The 19,671-nt window shown below is 35.2% G+C and overlaps 3 protein-coding genes across 8 annotated transcripts; 2 read left to right on the top strand and 1 right to left on the bottom strand.

Annotated features, from left to right (window-relative positions):
* Positions 379-9,178, bottom strand: LOC107608879 (uncharacterized WD repeat-containing protein C17D11.16). 4 transcript variants are annotated; one of them, XR_002350943.1, is made up of 17 exons: positions 8,858-8,973; positions 8,595-8,779; positions 8,334-8,413; positions 8,153-8,251; positions 7,932-8,052; positions 7,676-7,734; positions 7,508-7,573; positions 7,361-7,431; positions 7,126-7,222; positions 6,770-6,844; positions 6,462-6,560; positions 6,208-6,351; positions 6,097-6,126; positions 5,939-6,001; positions 5,748-5,825; positions 5,499-5,660; positions 379-525 (listed from the first exon to the last, which is right to left on the bottom strand). XR_002350943.1 is itself a non-coding variant. In XM_016310643.2 (16 exons), the coding sequence occupies exons 1-16, from the start codon at positions 8,971-8,973 to the stop codon at positions 5,586-5,588; spliced, it is 1,458 nt and encodes a 485-aa protein (XP_016166129.1). In that variant the 3' UTR covers positions 5,321-5,585. The 4 variants fall into 4 exon arrangements, 3 of the variants coding, with proteins under 3 accessions (XP_016166129.1, XP_020962479.1, XP_020962478.1); XM_016310643.2 differs by lacking the exon at positions 379-525 and having other exon boundaries at positions 5,321-5,660; XM_021106820.1 differs by lacking the exon at positions 379-525 and having other exon boundaries at positions 5,372-5,660; positions 5,748-6,001; positions 8,595-8,782; positions 8,870-9,178.
* LOC107606410 (polygalacturonase-like) lies at positions 750-5,242 on the top strand. Of its 3 annotated transcripts, XM_021106821.1 has the most exons (4): positions 760-1,310; positions 1,509-2,027; positions 2,109-2,364; positions 2,460-2,568. In XM_021106821.1, the coding sequence occupies exons 1-3, from the start codon at positions 873-875 to the stop codon at positions 2,331-2,333; spliced, it is 1,182 nt and encodes a 393-aa protein (XP_020962480.1). In that variant the 5' UTR covers positions 760-872; the 3' UTR covers positions 2,334-2,364; positions 2,460-2,568. The 3 variants fall into 3 exon arrangements, with proteins under 3 accessions (XP_020962481.1, XP_020962480.1, XP_016163961.1); XM_021106822.1 differs by lacking the exons at positions 2,109-2,364; positions 2,460-2,568 and adding an exon at positions 5,111-5,242 and having other exon boundaries at positions 750-1,310; XM_016308475.2 differs by having other exon boundaries at positions 761-1,310; positions 2,109-2,556.
* Positions 11,284-19,606, top strand: LOC107606409 (nuclear pore complex protein NUP96). The gene is made up of 5 exons (XM_021106707.1): positions 11,284-11,660; positions 15,280-17,847; positions 18,206-18,367; positions 18,734-18,837; positions 19,210-19,606. Exons 2-5 carry the CDS (start codon positions 15,340-15,342, stop codon positions 19,403-19,405), a joined length of 2,970 nt encoding a protein of 989 aa, XP_020962366.1. The 5' UTR covers positions 11,284-11,660; positions 15,280-15,339; the 3' UTR covers positions 19,406-19,606.

Here is a 19,671-nt window from a genome sequence, read left to right as displayed (position 1 = left end):
CATAATTTTCAATTTAAAATAACTATTAGGATAATAATATTGTCACTATTATTTTTGATAATGTCACTTCATATATACTTTTCCTATATTATATATTTACATGAATTTATAAAAATGGGTGACTATCAAAATAAAAGTGATGATATCTATTTTCTAACTGTTGTATTCTATTGTTTAAAGAATATCACTCTATTTTTCTTAAAGTGCATTAACATTAGTCATTGCTATCAGTACTTAGAAGTCACAATGTTGCTATTTTTTATTGATATTGTAGAAATAAAATATCTAATATTAAATTAGTTATGTTACAAAAATAAAAAGTGGGTAAATAAAAATAAAATATGAATATTTAAAAATAAAAAATTACACATGTTAAAATAAGTAAATAACCATCCTTACCAATTTATTATTTTTTTAATAAAAAGAGAAATAGAGTAGACCTATGTTGAATAGTTTTGCTTTTCTTTTGGTCATGGGACCTATTATTAAAAAATACAGCTTTTTTTGGAAATAAATTCTAATTATCTTTTTTATAGAAAAATTTATTAATAGTGACAATACCTAAATTAAAGACTGGTTTACAAATAGCTTACATCATGGCTAAATTTAAAATGCTGACAGCAAAAAATTACAGAGAACATTCCATTAATTAATCATATATAGTTAAATTTCTAAAAATGATTATATGAGATAAATAAGTCAGATGTCTCTGCTGGTGCCAGCCTCCTGAACCCACAAACAAAGGCTGCCACAATAATTTCCCAAATAAATATCGTTCCCAACACATTTGGAAAGCAACTTTTTAGAAGTTCAACAAATACATTAGTTTCTTTCTTTGAAAAAGAAAGGACAAAGTTTCAACAATAATAAACATGGATATGGAGTTGAGCACCACAACGCTTGTTTTATTCATATTGCTGGCTGCGTGTGGCATAGCTCAATCTCTTGTCGTTCCTATTTCAAAATATGGTGGGGTACCTAATTCAGATATAACTCAGGCTCTTACAAATGCATGGAGAGAAGCATGTGCATCACCAATAGCAAGCAAGATTGTGATACCTCGTGGGAATTTTAGAATGAGGGCAGTGGATTTGAAAGGTCCTTGTAAGGCTCCTATTGAGCTTTATGTTGATGGAACAATTATAGCACCAATGAACCCTCGTGGTGTTGGCGACGAATGGCAATGGGTTAAGGTTCAATATGTTGATTACTTCACCCTATCTGGCAATGGTGTTTTTGATGGTCAAGGTGCAATTGCTTGGCAACAAAATGATTGTGGAACCAACCTCAATTGTGCTAGGACTCCAATGGTGAATAATATTTTTCTTTTTGCGATTTCTTAACATTTTACAATCATGTTACGCGTACATAAAAAATCAGCTACTAAATCAGACATTTGTATATAATATTGTCTAGATAGTATATAAACTGTTTTTGTGTTTCTTATTTTCAAACCAGATTTATATATATTGATGTCTAAAAGATGAATGAATTGTGTTTGATGACAGAATTTCGGTTTCAACTTCATGAAACATGCAGTTGTTAGGACAATAACATCAAAGGATAGCAAGAACTTTAATGTGAATGTACTGGGGTGCCAAAACTTCACCTTTGATGGGTTCAAGGTCATTGCACCAGGGAACAGCCTAAACACAGATGGTATCCACTTGGGAAGATCAAATGGAGTCAGGATTCTGAACACAGACATAAAGGCCGGAGACGATTGCATCTCGATCGGCGACGGAAGCGTGAACACATACATCTACAATGTGAAGTGTGGACCTGGCCATGGCATCAGTGTTGGAAGCCTTGGCAAGTACACCACTGAGGCTCCTGTGGATGGTCTTATTCTCAAGAAGGTCACTCTCACAAACACTGACAATGGTTTGAGGATCAAGACTTGGCCTAGTGCTCCTGGAACTTCTCCTATCTCTAATCTCTTTTATGAAGACGTTACCATGATTAATGTCAGGAACCCTATTATCATTGACCAGGAGTATTGCCCTTGGAACCAGTGCAATAAACGGGTATATATTATTCATCACTATACATATATACATACATTATTAATTGTTACTAATTGTTTCTGTTTCTGTGCACTTGTTTAGAATCCATCGAAAATAAGGATAAGAAATGTTTCATTCAAGAACATTAGGGGTACCTCATTAACCAGGGAAGGGGTGAACCTCATATGCAGCAGTGCTTTGCCATGTCAGCAGGTCACGCTACGTGATATTGATCTCAAATTCAACGGAGCTCCGGCAGTCGCCGTATGTCGTAACGTCAGGCCAACCGTTGCAGGAAGAGCTCTTCCATTCGTAGCTGCTAATTAGAGCCTTTGCTTAACACATGCATATATACAATGCAACCATGGCTCTTATAACAGATTTATTTATTTATTTATTCATTTAGCTTCTACGAAGGTGACGAAGGTGCATAAGTCGTCGTCCTAAGGAGAGTTGTAGTGCTCTTTATGAGTTACAGTACATGCTCCTTCCTACAAGTTGGTTCAAAGATCAATAGTACTTGATTAATTTGAGATGTTTCAAACAACAGCAGAAGAGGCCCGTGCATTGGCCTTTTGTTGAGCATGGTCTTCTAAATCATTCGGATGATTGAAGACACCTCCCTTGCAGTGAACACATATGAAGCGTTCTTGCACTGGCCTAGAGCGAGCCTCTTCTATATAAATGCACCGACAAAAGATCAAAGAAGAAAAGGGATATATTATAATAATTTTCGGATGGTAATGTCGTAATGAAAATAAAATAAAGATTCCCTCTCTTTGATGAAATCTCAAATCCCTTTTCTTTTTAAAGCCGTTTCCGCAAAGATGGCAAATAATATCACATTTTTGGTGATGTAACTTCGTATGGCGCACCATTTTCATTTTGTTTTGAGAAGCATCATCACAAAATATTATATAAAATGATTAAAATAGTCCTCTGATTTCAAATTTTTTACATCAAATATAAATTAATTTAATAAAAAATGAGAGTACATAAAGAGTACAGACGAAACTTTAAAAAAATATTTGAAGAGAAAAAAAATTTTAATAAAAAAATATATTAATATTTATATTAAAATAAAATTTATAAATATAATTATTTTATTTTTAAATTTATTATTAATATGTAGATTGAGATTCTTTTTTGTCTGAAAAAGATTACTGCAGAAACAACACAGAACCTTGTACTCATGGTGCTTTTGTTGAGCATGGTCTTCTAAATCATTCGGATGATTGAAGATACCTCCCTTGCAGTGAACACATATGAAGCGTTCTTGCACTGGCCTAGAGCGAGCCTCTTCCATATAAATGCACCAACAAAAGATCAAAGAAGAAAAGGGATATATTATAATAATTTTCGGATGGTAATGTCGTAATGAAATAAAATAAAGATTCCCTCTCTTCGATGAAATCTCAAATCCCTTTTCTTTTTAAAGCCGTTTTCGCAAAGATGGCAAATAATATCACATTTTTGGTGATATAACATCGTATGGCGCGCTATTTCTATTCTCTTTTGAGAAGCATCATCACAAAATATTATATAAAATGATTAAAATAGTCCTCTGATTTCAAATTTTTTACATCAAATATAAATTAATTTAATAAAAAATGAGAATACATAAAGAGTACAGACGAAACTTAAAAAAAATATTTGAAGAGAAAAAAAATTTTAATAAAAAAATATATTAATATTTATATTAAAATAAAATTTATAAATATAATTATTTTATTTTTAAATTTATTATTAATATGTAGATTGAGATTTTTTTTGTCTGAAAAAGATTACTGCAGAAACAACACAGAACCTTGTACTCATGGTGCTTTTGTTGAGCATGGTCTTCTAAATCATTCGGATGATTGAAGACACCTCCCTTGCAGTGAACACATATGAAGCGTTCTTGCACTGGCCTAGAGCGAGTCTCTCCCATATAAATGCACCGACAAAAGATCAAAGAAGAAAAGGGATATATTATAATAATTTTCGGATGGTAATGTCGTAATGAAAATAAAATAAAGATTATCTCTCTTTGATGAAATCTCAAATCCCTTTTCTTTTTAAAGTCGTTTCCGCAAAGATGGCAAATAATATCACATTTTTGGTGATATAACATCGTATGGCGCGCTATTTTTATTCTCTTTTGAGAAGCATCATCACAAAATATTATATAAAATGATTAAAATAGTCCTCTGATTTCAAATTTTTTACATCAAATATAAATTAATTTAATAAAAAATGAGAGTACATAAAGAGTACAGACGAAACTTAAAAAAAATATTTGAAGAGACAAAAAATTTTAATAAAAAAATATATTAGTATTTATATTAAAATAAAATTATAATTATAATTATTTTATTTTTAAATTTATTATTAATATGTAGATTGAGATTCTTTTTCGTCTGAAAAAGATTACCGCAGAAACAGCACAGAACTTTGTACTCCTGATCCTCTAAGTCATTCGAATGATTGAAGACAGTTCCATTGCAGTGAACACATGTAAACTGTTCTTTCACTGGCCTAGAGCGAACCTCTCCCACATAAATGCACCCACAAAAGATCAAAGAAGAGAAGGGTTATATTATAATAATTTTCGGATGGTAATGTCGTAATGAAAATAAAATAAAGATTACCTCTCTTTGATGAAATCTCAAATTCCTTTTCTTTTTAAAGCCATTCCCGCAAAGATGGCAAATAATATCACATTTTTTGTGATGTAACTTCGTATGGCGCGTCATTTCCATTCTTTTTGAAAAGCATTATTACAAAATATTATATGAAATGATTAAAATAGTCTTGTAATTCCAAATTTTTTACATCAAATACAAATTAATTTAATAAAAAATGAGAGTATGTAGGAGTACAGAAGAAACTTGAAAAAAATATTTGAAGAGGCAAAATATTTTAATAAAAAAATATATTAATATTTATATTAAAATAAAATTTATAAATATAATTATTTTATTTTTAAATTTATTATTAATATGTAGATTAAGATTACCAAAAAAAATAAATCTGAATTTGATTAATAAAAAAACTCTATACATACATACATGCATACATTATTAATTGTTACTAATTGTTTCTGTTTCTGTGCACTTGTTTAGAATCCATCAAAAATAAGGATAAGAAATGTTTCATTCAAGAACATTAGGGGCGCCTCATTAACCAGGGAACCTCATATGCAGCAGTGCTTTGCCATGTCAGCAGGTTACGCTACGTGATATTGATCTCAAATTCAACGGAGCTCCGGCAGTCGCCGTATGTCATAAGTCATGGCACACAAGTTCGATTACAGAAGACGCTGCAACTCGTTATTCACAAGCGCATGACCGCAATTATATTACAAAGGCAAAAAATTGAAACAATGATCCAAGCTGTAGAACAAATGTTCATTCAAAACTTATAAGGATGCTAAATACATGAATTATGAGAGAGAACATGCTATCAAACTCTATATATCTACCATCCTTAATATATTGCTTTCAACCTGTTTCACAACAACTGTATCTAACTTAAATACTTCTAGCCTACCAGTAACATATGAAGGGGAGACCAGGAAGGCTATTATGCTCAATTATATCACGACCGAGTTCTATTCTTGTTGTAATTTTCATAACGCCGAGAGACAGCAGACTCAGATAAAGTGTCCCAAACCTACAAGGTATGAGTGACAACAGTAAATTTCACAGAAAAAATCTATCAAGAACACAAATTTGAATTTCTGTGGCCCTTTTCACTCACTTGCAATTTTCCCTCTGAGCCTCCTATAGCCAACACAAAGGGGTTGTCCTCTGAGAACGAAATAGAAAATACAGCTCCCTGAACAGCCGCATCCAAAAACAGAAGTCAACCATGCTACTTGTATCATGATTCAGACTAGAGAATACCTTTTTTCCCGTTAAAATCTCAACAAATAAAAGAAGCAAACTTACAGCATTGGAGTTTTTAGATGCCACAACAGATGGTTGGTTATTCGATAAATCCCAAAGCTTTACCTGCAACAAATAACAGTACTCGAATGAGATGATTTCCAATTCTGCAAGATATAGTATATAGGAATACGAACACAACAAATTGACTTCACAATTACCGTTTTGTCCATCGATCCAGTAGCAAGTAGCTGCAAGAAGGCAACAAGGTACGGTTAAACTAGAGTACATAAAAACTTGGTATTTCTCACCAAAACATTGAAAATACATACATTAGGTGCTGACGCATTATAGGATACTGAGGTAACAGCTTTGTCATGTGCATGAAGAGTAAATGTAGAACTTAGATCAGATGTGGATTCAGACTTTGCTGTCCGAACATCAAAACACTTGACAGTACCATCCTCGAGACTCACCTAGAAGCACAATTTAATTATTATTAGTGAAGCTAAAACTGTGCATCCATAAAAAATACAATTACCAATTCAATCACTGAAACGAGAAATCAAAATTAACCATAACACACCACAAAATAGTGGTTAGTGTGTGGATCCCAGGCCAAGCTCTCGACATCAGCTGTGACTGACCACTTATAACCAGGATGGGATGACATCCTTACATCCCTCTGCAAAGTGTAAAAGCATTGAAAGCATTAGAATATTAGATAACTAAGAAAAAAGGCAGACAGAAATTCCAATGTAATCATTTTTAAAGAGAAAGTCTGTTTTGGCACATGAATATTATACAACCAAAATCTACAGTGTAATAAGTATCCATTCCAGATAAAAAAGAAATGCAAAAATATAGAGTATATAAGAAACATTCTGTCACTACCAGGACCACAGTATGATCAAACGAACCACTAAGAAGAATTTCTTGTTCATGATGATGCCAAGCAACTGCTTGAACCTGTCAAGATAGATGAACAAAGGCATCAGACAACATATTGACTCAAGCAACCTAAATTAATGTTGGTAAGACAAAATATACAATATTAAATGACTTAATTAAGGAAAAAAGTGAAAATCTTTCCTACCAACGTATAAGTAATATTTCTGAGCTTGTACACTATTTAGAAGCAAGGGAAAAAAGAAAAGAAAAGATGATGGACATAAAGAGGGAAAGTCCTCTTTATCAATAAAAGAAGCTCATATTTGTAATAATTGATTGCACTTTAGCATACTACTTGCCTTGTCCGTGTGATGCTCCATTGTACTCTCACACTTCCCAGTAGCCACATCCCAAATCTTGACTCGCTTGTCAGCACTGGCACTAGCAAGTACATTCCTGAATGTTTTAAGAATGACTGTCATCAGAGGTGCAAAAGAATAGAGTTTCAAAATAAGTAATAAATGAAACCTTTATGTCCCAAAAGGTTCCCAGCAGATGAAATAATACAAAAATCCAGTTTTAAATTTAACAAACCTGCACGCTTTGTTCCAGGAAAGACCAAGTACAGAGTCAGTGTGACTGTCATCTTTGTATTTGATTGATTTCTACAAAACCAATTAACAGAATCAGTAACTGGGTCTATACTCAGAATTGCACTTCAACACAAAAAGATGTACAAACCTTCTTCCCCTTCTTCTTTTTCTCTGAAATGCCACCTAAAACCATGCATGGCTGCACTGCATCAATCTGGGAACAAAGGAAGCTTAGAAGGTATTCAATGAAAGTGGCTTTATATTCTGAATGATGTTTCCAACTTTTCAGTGAAATTTATTAACCATATTCACTTACAACATCAAGGTCCCAAATTTCTATTGACGGTTCCATTGAACCAACAGCTAAGAAGTTTCCTGCAATGATAATGAAATAATAATGCGATAGAAAGTAGAGGAAGCATAAGGGGATCAAGTCAAATTTTGAGCATGCAAATGAAGGCTAGAATTTAGAACTTATTTACTAAAACAGACAAGAGCACAAAAAACCAACATATTTAATTAAAAAAAGGAGTAAACATGCGAGATGCATTGACAAAGGCAATATTCCCCACCTTTCTCTCTTCCTTGAAGGCAGTCAAGCCAAGCTGTGGATAGTGGAAATGCAGGAATTATGATATCATGATGGACATACATGTTCATCTCACTAGTACCGACGTCCTCAAGTATATGAACCTTGTAGTAGAAAAAGACGCAGCTCATATAAGTCTACCATTGCATCACATAACAAACATCAAAGAAAAATACATCAGCCAATAAGTGAGGATTTGTTTACCTCGAGAAGACTGAGATCGTCCTCAGTACGAGCACAAACAATGACGGAATCAGTTGGATTAATGATCATGTCTTCGAGTTCCTCAGAGTCATCATCATCCTTCACAATGTAAAACAATATGATGTTGTAGAGTCACAAATGAAGGTCAACAGCAGAATGCAGACAAAGTATTGGAACTTACGTTCTTATCTTTGATATAAGGATCCAGGTCGTTACTTGGATAATAAAGATCACCAATCCCGGAACTAAATACCTCAACTCCTAAGGTCAATAAAAAGATGCAAATTAACACAGACAACACAAGGAGACAGAGCTAGCTAGCTAACCATAGCCATGGCTGATATCATGCTAAGTGATTCGATAGCTAACTCTAACTAAAACCGCTAACTAACTAACTAACTAACTAAACAGATAGATAACTCCCTGAGATGTTAGTGTATACCTTCATCTTCATCATCGTAATGTTCCATGTCAAGCTCCTTCAAACCGAGGGCAATATCGTCCAATTTATCAGCCTTCCCGAGAGCATCAGCAACATTGAGTGCTCGCGCAACTTCATCGACGGCACCACCGGCATCATCCATGCGTTCATCACTTGCTTCTTCCTCATTTTCACTGTCTGCTCCACTGCATAACATACATGTATTGTTAAGTATTTGATAAAATTTTATAATTGGCTAAGTGAGTTTTGAAGTAGAGAAAGACCTTGCGGCGGCGGCGGCGGTGATTATATCTTGAATTTCTTCCTTGGAAGGAGGTTCAACTACGGTGGGTTCCGCCTTCGAAGCACCTATCGGTATCCACGAAATAGCTGAAATCATTCTGAGACTCGAAATCAAACGAAAGAAGAAAGTGGTGTGTGTGTGTAGAATGGTGGTGGCAGCAGCTAGCCGCAGTAGCAGTAGGAGAACCCTTAATGGTCCAGTTCGGTGATGGCTTAACGGGCCTTAAAACAAACTCAACCCAGCCCAATAAAGGTCCAAATATTTGGAAGCCCAAATTGATTCGGCACGGAAAATTTCTTTTCTCTTTTCACTTTTGAGATAACTCTCAAAGTGGTCACTGAAGTTGCACTCGAATCTCATAATAGTCTCTGAACTTAATAGTTACTCTTATTCGTCCTTGAAATTGCACTCCAGGACTCAAATTCGTCGTTCCAGCACATTTCGTTCACCTGGCACTACCGGAAAACTGATCAGGACTCTTTCGTGACACGCTGGCTGGGTAACGGCTAATTGACGTGGATTAATAAATTTTTATGGTGCAATTTAGTCCCTAAATCAAAATTAAAAATTTTAATCCCAAAATTTAATTATTATTCTCTTCTCTATAATAGTAACCCCTCTATTTTCTTTTCTTCTCTTCTCTTCTCCATATGGATGTGAAAGAGACTACAAATTACAACTTCATTGAAAGCACGCATATGTTTTGTTAATTAAAAGTCACATATTATGTCTTTGTATTTAACATTTTATGCACTCATTTAACTCTAGTTTAATTAAAATGTTTTACAAAATTCAATTTTATATTTTTATATGATTTTACAAAAATCTATCTCTTGTATTTACGAAATTAAAATGTTACATAGTTATTATTATATATTACATTATATTTCCTTTTGAATCCTGTTCCAAAATAATCATGTATCATCCTAATTTAACTGTTATTCATATAGTATTAATATAAAGTGTTATATTATGGTATTTCAAATCATATGACATCTCCATTAAAATGGCGTGTCTAAGATTTTATTATAATTAAATAGGTATTTCAAATTAATTAAGGGTAATATTAGAGAAACAAAAAATAGTAAAAATTTACCTAATTTAATACTTATTATTTTAGTCTCTAATTAATAAAAAACTAATTAAGCAAAATAAATATAATTAACTAATTTAAGACACTAATTTGATCATATTAAAATATTAATCATATCATCTTTTTGTTTGCAAATGTCATGCTAACATTTTAACATTTTATATTAGTATTAGAGATGAGTTGAGATTCACAATTTATGAATTTAGGAATCAATTTAATCATTTTTTAAAGTCAACAAATTTGTATGAACCTTCACAATTTTAGAAACTAAACTTTGCATTATTTATTTAATTATATATATCACATAACTTTTTTTATGTTATAATTTTACCATCTTTTTTACAAAAAAAATGGGATAAAAGCGGTTAAACTTGTTCAAATAATGGTTGTTAAGAAGACTCTAGTTGTTGTTATTGTTATAAGATACTTCAACTAAAAATAAACAAAAAGAAAAATATTGTGAATTTGGGATATGAAGATCTATGCCTATAGAGAAAAGAGGGATTACTGTAGAGAAGGGAATGATGATTAAATTTGGGGATTAAAATTTTTAATTTTGATTTAGGAACCAAATTGCACCATAAAAAGTTTACTAATCCACGTCAGCTAGTCGTTACCTGGCCAGCGTGTCACAAAGGAGTCCATATCAGCTTTCCGGTGTTGCCAGGTGGACGGAATGTGCCGGAAGGACGAATCTGAGTCTCGAAGTGCAACTTCAGGGACGAATATGGGTAACTTTTAAGTCCAGGGACTACTATGAGACTCGAGTGCAACTTCAGGGACCACTTTGAGGCTTATCTTTTTCACTTTTCGTTCCCCGCTCCTTCCTCCCTCTTCCCTCTGTTGTTCAGTCTCAGTAGCTGCGACCTCTTCCGTTCTATTATTCTGAAAATCAGACTGGACTGGCCGGTTCAACCGAATTAACCGGAAACCGATCATTTGTCTGGTCTAGTTGACCTTCAGAACCATTTTATAAAAAACCGGTTTAAAAACCGGCTAAACCGGTAGTTAACCGGCAAACCGAGCAAACCGGCCAGGTTTTTTCAAGCCTCGATTCGCTGATCCAACAATCAAAATAGTGTCGTTTTGATTCTAGCAAGGTTCTGAAATCTGGTTCGAATTGGCCGGTCAAACCGGTTGAACCGTCAACCGATGACAAATGCGATTCGATTAGAAGCAAAAACCGCCCAATTCAAAAACCGATATTAGACCGCTGAACTGGCCGGGAATTGGTCAATCGAACCGAACCGTGAACCGGCCGGTTTTTGAAATGGGAAATGAAAATTAAAAAACGGTGCGTTGAACCCCAATGCCTAACATTTGCAAGCACCCCTCTCGGCCTCTCCTCTCCAGCACACAGAAGCAGAACGCAGAAGCAGAAGTGCACAACGCGAAGCAGCAGTGCAACAGTTGGAGCTTCTGGCGCAACTTCTGTCAGGCACCGCCGCCGCCGTGCAGTCCGTGAAGCTAACGTCAGTCACCTCTGTTGGCGGCTTCGTGCAGCCACTTTCCGTCGCGCAGTGAGCTCGAAAATCGGAACCACCGCCAGCGCCGCTTTCCGTCGCGCAGTGTCTTCCCGCCGGCACCAGGTCTGTTTCCCCCTTCCACGCATCAGCCACTGTCTTGCCTGTTGCCAGCCACTGTCCCCGCCAGCTCTGCATTTTTTCAGGCTTCCAGCTTCTAACCCTAGGTATAATTTTTGTTCTTTGTAATAATAATAGTTGAAGCATTGATTAATTGTTCTAAATCTTGCTGTTGAAGGCTTGAAGCATGATTAATTGTTGGGTGCTAATTGCTAAACCTTAATCCCTTCCTTAGCTTATTCTTACTATTGTTGTTCTTGTCCTCATCATTGTCTTTGCCACATACCTGAGACTTCCTCATCATTATTAATTATTGATCAATCAGATTAAATGTTAGTATTCCTCTCCACTCCCTTACTCATGGAAGAATTTTTCTTACTTTTCATAGTCCAATTTCGTTTCATGTTATTTTTACTAAATGCAGTAAGATGTATACTAACATCTTTCTTAAAATGTATGTTTGGTCGTTTGGATTACTTTAGATTGATTTATAGTTTAAAGTTTATTAATAAGCACAGAATGAGTTAATCATGAAAAACACACTTTCATGAGTTAATTATCTTCAATATCAGTATCACTCACATAAACCACTCATATAACATAGTTATCACACACGCTACAAAAACAGAGGAATAGAGTTTCTTTACTAAATAATTCAATTAATTTCATTCTTGGCATGCATAACAAGGCTTTTCATTTCATTGCAAGAGTGGTGGTACATCTTGATAAAGCTATAATGATGTAAGCATGAATAAATCACAAGCTTGATATCTAACACACTTTATTCCACAAACAGAAAATTCACATGACAAAAGAATAAAAAAAAGAAAGAAAACACATGAAGCTTTACATAGCCTCTGATCTCCTCTGGTTGTTCTATTAGGCATATCCATAAACAAGTCTCGCAAGCCACAAGGGTTTAGATAAGTAAGGGATTAATTTATATATAGAGGTATTAGAAAGAAGCTTGATTTGGAGGCAATTAATTAATAATGACTAGCGATGATGTATTACATGATGATAATAATGATGGTGGTGGGTTTGCTTACAATACAGGAAATGAAGAGTAGTAAGATCAAAGGGGGTTAGTTGATAAGTCTAGTACTAATAATAAACAGTTTTGAGAAGGACCTCAGAGATAATAGATACTTTCATCTCTTTTTTTCCTTTGCCCACAAGTTGTATGTTGTTGCTGGTAGAGTATGAGTAGTCGTATTTGCACAATAAAAATTAAATCTAATTGTATATTTATAGATGATATTAATGGTGATTTAGATGAAAGTGGTGGTGGTGGTAGTAGTACATGTTATGCTGCACCACTTAATTTTTCTGGTTCAAGTATTTGATGATATCAACGAAGCAAATCTGCAGCAAGTTATGGCGGATTTTGATGATTGAGGATAAACTTGGATGTTGGCATTTTATGTTTGGTTGGTTATTTTTGTTATTTGACTTTTAAGTTTGTATTTGAATGAGATTATAACATTATGGTTTATGTAGTATTTTTAATTTGGATGATATTTTAAAGTTTATATTAGACTATAATTATATTTTAGTGTGTTTATTTATATTTTATTTATTATTTTATTATAAACGTTCTGCAAAAAACTGGTTTAAAAAACCGGCTAAACTGGTGGTTAACTGGCAAACTGAGCGAACCGGCTGGGTTTTTTCAAGCCCCGATTCGCTGATCCAACAATCAAAACAGCGTCGTTTTGATTCCAGAGAAACACGAGTTCAGTGCTGAATGACACCCCCTCCCCTTTCTCTCTCACAAACACAGCCTCACCAACCCTAGATTCTCCTAAACCCTATCAGAGCCACCATCACCATCTCCCCTTTCTTGCATTCTGCTCTTTTCCTCGCGTCGCCAGAAGCTAAGGTCGGTTCGGGGCTGTTGTTGGCGTTGCCGTTTCCCTGTCCGAACTCTCTCTGTCGCTGCTTTTCTGCTCCTTCACCGTTGGTCGTCACCGCTTCTCTGCTCCTCGCCGTGAGTCGTCGCTACTTGTCCCCTCGTTGCCGTGCGTCGTTTCTGCTTATCCCATCCTCGCCATTTTTGGCTGTGGCCCCTTCTCTACTTCCTGCCAATCTTGTCGTCGCTGCTTCTCTGCTCCACACCGTGTCTCACCGTCATTGCTTCCCTATTTCACGTTACTGAAGTTCCGAATTCGAATTTCTCTGTCTCTCTGCTCTCTGGCTCTATGCTGTCTTTTCCTCCCCTTTGCTGCCAATCCAGATAACGTAAAAACCTCCCCTTTATCCTCTTCAATAATGTTCAATTTGTTGTAATTGTATTATATTGTTTTCTTCTTCGTTTTGTTCTGAATATACATATGATGTATTATTGATGTTTCTGCTGAGTTTTGAGATATTAATTTTCTTAAGTTTTATTTGAATTCAGTCAGTTGATGTTGAATTAATTCTGCTGAGATGGAGTTATAAATTAAATTTGTTTTAAGTTTAATTTATTAATTATGCTGAGAATGATTTTTGCTGAGATTGATATGAATTAATTCTGCTGAGATTGAGTTATAAATCCAATCTGTTTTACTTGTTATTTTGCTGTTATTGATTCAAAAGAGAAACATGGCTACAATTCTGCATTGGATTTACTATATGCCTTCAAAATAAGGGTTGGGTGAAGTTCAGACAAGGAGATGGTTTACTCATAGGAAAAGAGAATGAAGTTAAGAAGCAAAGAACAAAAAGATTACCTAATTTATGAAAATGGAAAATTCAGGAATGGAAACCTAATTTATAAAGGTTATTTATGCTTCTTTATTGTGTTTTTGTCTTGTTTAGTTAATTTAATTGTTCAGTTTTTTTTGTGTTCTGGGCTTCTTACTGTGCTGTGGAATTGCTTCTTCCAGCTCAAATTGTAGACTATACTGATTTCTTTTCCACCTTACACCATACTAAAATTTGTGGCCTCAAATTTTGCTTGCCTATTATATCTGAAAATGATATTGTTTGACCAAGTTTAGAAGTCCTATTGCTAATATGTTATATATACATGAAGATTAAGAAACTGATATTGTTTAATTCATACAATGCTTTAATTATTCTGCACCCTATCTCACAATATATGTCACTTTGAATTTTTAATAATTTTAGGTTATATTTAATTAAACCGGTTCAACCACGGTTCGACTTCGGTTGAACCGTTGAATCATTAAACCAGTTACTTGACCGGTTCATTGACCGGTCCGGTTCTCGCAACCTTGATTATTCATGTGAGTATCTTTTTACTCATTCAGCTTCCAGTTTCCAACCGCTGTTACTTCATATTTAGTTACTCTGCAATTTTACTGCCAACTATTTTCTTTTTGCCCTCTTAAATTGATGTTGCGTTACTTCACTGTGCTGCGATTCAGCTCAATGTCTTTGTAAATCTGGTTTTATTGTTCGTTTCTTTCTTTCTTTATTTTTATTTCCTTCTATTTCTACCACTGTTAATATATAATTGTGTAAGAATTATTTATTCATGGGATTCGTTTGATAAAGATCAGGTGCTTTGTTGTGTAGTTTTACAAATTTAATTTTTATAGTACAAACCTTATATAATCCCTGTTTTGTTAGTATTATTAGTTTGATATGCACCATACTTTATATGTATTGTAGGGATGTCTTTTTTTTTTTTCTTTTACTTTTACTTTTCTGTCCTAGAGATTGTTTTGTAGGTGCTTTCTTTTGCAATTCCAATCTGATATGCTTTTTGTATATCAGGGAATTGTGTTGGATTTGTAATTTTTGAAGAGCAACATGTCACTTTGAACAGGCCGTGTGATGGAATTTGATGCAGGAAGCTTCTTTGATGTGTGCACTGTGCATAACTGCAAAAAAAGAAGGGCTTTAAAAGGCTTAATTACTCCACTGAATGAGAGCATGAGAGAAACGGAAGCTTCCTTGCCAATCTTGCACTCCCCTGGATACTATACCAAACCATCTCTGGAGGAGTTAGTGGCCCAGGAACTCCTTGACCCCGGTTATTGTACCCGAGTTCCTAATTTCACTGTTGGGAGGCTTGGTTATGGATCTGTCAGGTTTCTTGAGAAAACAGATGTCAGGGGGTTGGATCTAGATCAAATTGTGAAGTTTTATAAACATGAGATAGTTGTATACAGCGACGAAAATGATAAACCTGCAGTTGGTCAAGGCCTTAACAAGGCAGCTGAAGTAGTTTTAGTTCTAGATACTGAACTACTGAAGTCTAAAGACAGGAAAGATGATTTTCTTGTGAAAAAAGTAAAACAAAGTACTGAGAGGCAAGGAGCAAGATTTATTTCGTTCGACCTAACAACTGGTGAATGGAAATTCTTGGTAGATCACTTCAGTAGATTTGGGTTTGGCGAAGATGACGAGGAAGACATTGTCATGGATGATGCTGATGGTGAGATGTATGATGATGATAAAGAACCTTCCACAAATATGAACGGGATTGAACTTTCTCACTCTCTTCCAGCTCATCTAAGGCTTGACCCTGTTAAAATGAGAGAAATGAGATTATTGATGTTCCCACATGAAGAAGAGCCTGAGGAATTGAGTCATAAAGCATCCATCAGTAAGGAATATGCAAGGCCTTTGCAAAATTCTGCTCAGGCAATGCCCCATAGATCCACTCCACCAATTGCAAGGAAAACTCCATTTCCTTTACTTGAATATAAACATGGGAGTTTTGATGCAAATTCTCCTGGGTCTATTTTGATGGTTCAGCAACATAAGGGAATGCCTCTGAAGACAATAAAAGCGGAAGGTTTTAAGTTAGACCTCAAGCATGAAACTCCAGTGTCAACAAACTATGCTTGCAATATTGTAGATGCAGGTCTATTTATGGGGAAGTCATTCCGAGTTGGATGGGGACCTAATGGCATTCTTGTACATTCTGGTGCACCTATAGGAAGTGGTAGTGAATACAAGGTATTATCATCTGTTGTCAGTTTGGAGAAAGTTGCTTTTGACAATTTTGTTAGGGATGAAAATAACAAAGTGAGTGAGGAACTTGTTGAATCTGCCTTGATATCTCCATTAAATTTTCACAAAGAAATAAACCATGTGAAGGAAGAGGTTAGAATTGGTCCTTGCAAATTGAAACTTCTAAAGCTTGAAGCGAATTGTTCAATGTTGTCAGATATTTCACATGGCTACTGTGATATTATTGAGAGGCAATTGACTGTACCAGGGTTGTCTTCCACTACACGTTTGGGTTTAACACATCAAGTAATGACCTGGGAATTAATTAGAGTTCTTTTCTTCGATAGAAAACAAAAAGGTCAAGTAGAATCTTTGGGTGCTGACAATGAGGAAGATATGATGCAGGATATGAAGGAAGTTTATCAAGATGTTGACCAAGAAGCACTCCCACTTATGAGGAGGGCAGAGTTCAGTTATTGGTTGCGAGAGAGTGTTTCTTATCATGTTCAAAACCAAATAAGCTCTCTAAATGACTCTGATTATCTACAACATGTTTTTGTATTCCTCACTGGGCGGCAACTAGATGAAGCAGTGCAACTGGCAGCTTCCAAAGGAGATGTGAGGCTGGCTTGTTTGTTAAGTCAGGCGGGTGGTTCTACTGTGAATCGCTCTGACATTTCAAAGCAACTTGATATTTGGAGAAAGAAAGGTCTGGATTTTAGTTTCATTGAAAACGACAGAGTGAGGCTATATGAATTGCTTGCAGGAAATATTCATGATGCATTGCACGAGGTCGATATTGATTGGAGGAGGTTCTTAGGTTTATTGATGTGGTACAAACTGCCGCCTGACACATCATTGCCCATTGCTTTTCAGACATATAAGCATTTTCTTGATGAGGGAAGGGCTCCATATCCTGTTCCACTTTTTATTGATGAAGGACCATCAGAAGAGGCTATCAGCTGGAATGCAGATAAACACTTTGACATTTCATTCTATCTTATGCTTCTTCATTCTAGTGAAGAGAGAGAATTTAGCTTTTTGAAGGCTATGTTTAGTGCATTCTCTTCAACCCCTGATCCACTTGATTATCACATGATATGGCATCAACGAGCAGTCTTGGAAGCAGTGGGTGTTATCAAATCTAATGATCTTCATGTTCTAGACATGGGGTTCGTGTCTCAGCTTTTGAGCCTAGGGAAATGCCATTGGGCCATATATGTGGTCCTTCATTTACCCTTTCGAGAAGACTGTCAATTTCTTCATGTGAATTTGATTCGGGAGATATTGTTCCAGTACTGCGAAATTTGGAGTTCAGATGAATCTCAGCAACAGTTCATTGAGGATTTAGGCATTCCTTCAGAATGGATTCATGAGGCTCTGGTATGCATCATATGTCCTTCCTTATTTTATTTATTTATGAAGGAGTGTCCACAATGTGCATAATTTGTTTGAGTACCCTTTCAACCCTATCTTTCTCTTACAATCATCTTCTGGTACAGATGCTTTTACTTGTTGAGTTTCAAATTAATGATATTGACAGAAAAACCACGTGCACTTACAACACACCCACTCTTTAGACATACATAGAGGCGCTCATTATAGCCATCTTTTGTGTAAAACTGCATTAATTTGTTTTCTTGATCTTCCTGGCTGGTCATTGAATTCAATAATGCTTGAAGAATTTTGAAAGCTCTGGTGAATGATATTTTAGTAATACAAGCTCTTTGTTGTGATGCAGGCAATTTACTATAATTATAATGGTGATCTGCCAAAAGCTCTTGAGCACTTTCTTCAGTGTGCAAATTGGCAGAAAGCTCATACCATTTTCGTAACATCAGTTGCTCATAGTTTATTCTTGCAAGGTAATTCTTGTATACGCCTGTTACTTGAAAAAAATACTGATTAATTCTTATAAAAGACCTGTGCATTGTCACCTATAATTTTGGTGTGCTATTGTTTTGACCCATTATATTGTTTTGCATAGCTGAAAATTGCGAGAATTTTTCTCCTTAAATCCAAGCAAGTGCATCATCATAAGTAACTACTTTGATATCTTGTGCTTTTTAATTATCATTCATGTACACATTGATTATTCTAGAAGTGCAAATTTACCACACCATAGGATGGTATTTGGGGTACATACAATTAGGAGTTGTGAAAGTATGATTTGTTAAGTTTACAGTCAAATAAAAATAAAGGTGTGTCCTTAGCTTGAGCCTTCCTATTTCCTTTTATTTTTATGTTCTCAAAATCATAAACTTTCCTTTTTCAGGATTCTCTTCAAAGTAAAAATGCTGCCTGTCAGGAATTTGTCAGTCAGCTTAATGCATCATTGGCTGTTTGGGACCGCAAATTACCTGTTGATGCAAGGTATACGTTGCCCTCCAACTGCTTTTTGACCTATTTTAAGGTTGCATTATAGCTCGAATGCTGATCTTGTGGGTTGGTCAAAATACATGTATAGAGCCCTTTTCTCTTTGGAGATGCACTATTTTTGTGAAGAGGACCCGAAAAACATGATAAAGAATAAGGGAATATAGTAATTGATAAAATAATTTACATTTTAATTTAATAATTGGTATTTTGGCTTTTTGTTTTTGTAATATCTTCGTATACACACAACTTTAGTTCAGTAAATTCAGGACCGGTATCTTTTGCCATGTATATGCATGTTTTGAGCTATGCTGTGAGAAAGGTCATCTGTTCAATTGTTGTATCGATGCTTACTACTTTCTGTTGCAGATTGGTGTATTCAAAAATGGGGGGTGAGATATGTGATTTGCTGCTATCTGCTGTGGGCGAGGGTGCTAGCCGAGATGAACAGTTTAGCTGCTTTGACACTGCTTTCAGTGCACCGGTTCCAGAAGATGTTCGCTCTGGTCACTTGCAGGACGCAGTGTATCTGTTTACCAGCTTTCTCTCTGAGATTGCTACTTAATTCCAGAAGATATGTGATTTGCCTATTGCTTGTGATTTTTGAAATCAGAAAAGAAATGCGTGTTACAGGGGAGGGATTTTGATCTGCAATTGAGCCATGACCATGAATTTTGTGCCTTTTTGTGTTAATTGGTCTTGCAGGATTATGAAATGATGCTAAATGTGATTATAATATCATATTCATCCATTTTTTTTGGGAGCCCGTAGCTGTAACTTCCAAATTTCATTTTGCATGTGCTAGATCGTAGAATTATTGAACTTTATCAG

Source organism: Arachis ipaensis, chromosome B07 (assembly GCF_000816755.2).
Source record: "Arachis ipaensis cultivar K30076 chromosome B07, Araip1.1, whole genome shotgun sequence".
Taxonomy (NCBI): Eukaryota; Viridiplantae; Streptophyta; class Magnoliopsida; order Fabales; family Fabaceae; genus Arachis; species Arachis ipaensis.
This window is presented reverse-complemented; position numbering and strand designations above follow the sequence as displayed.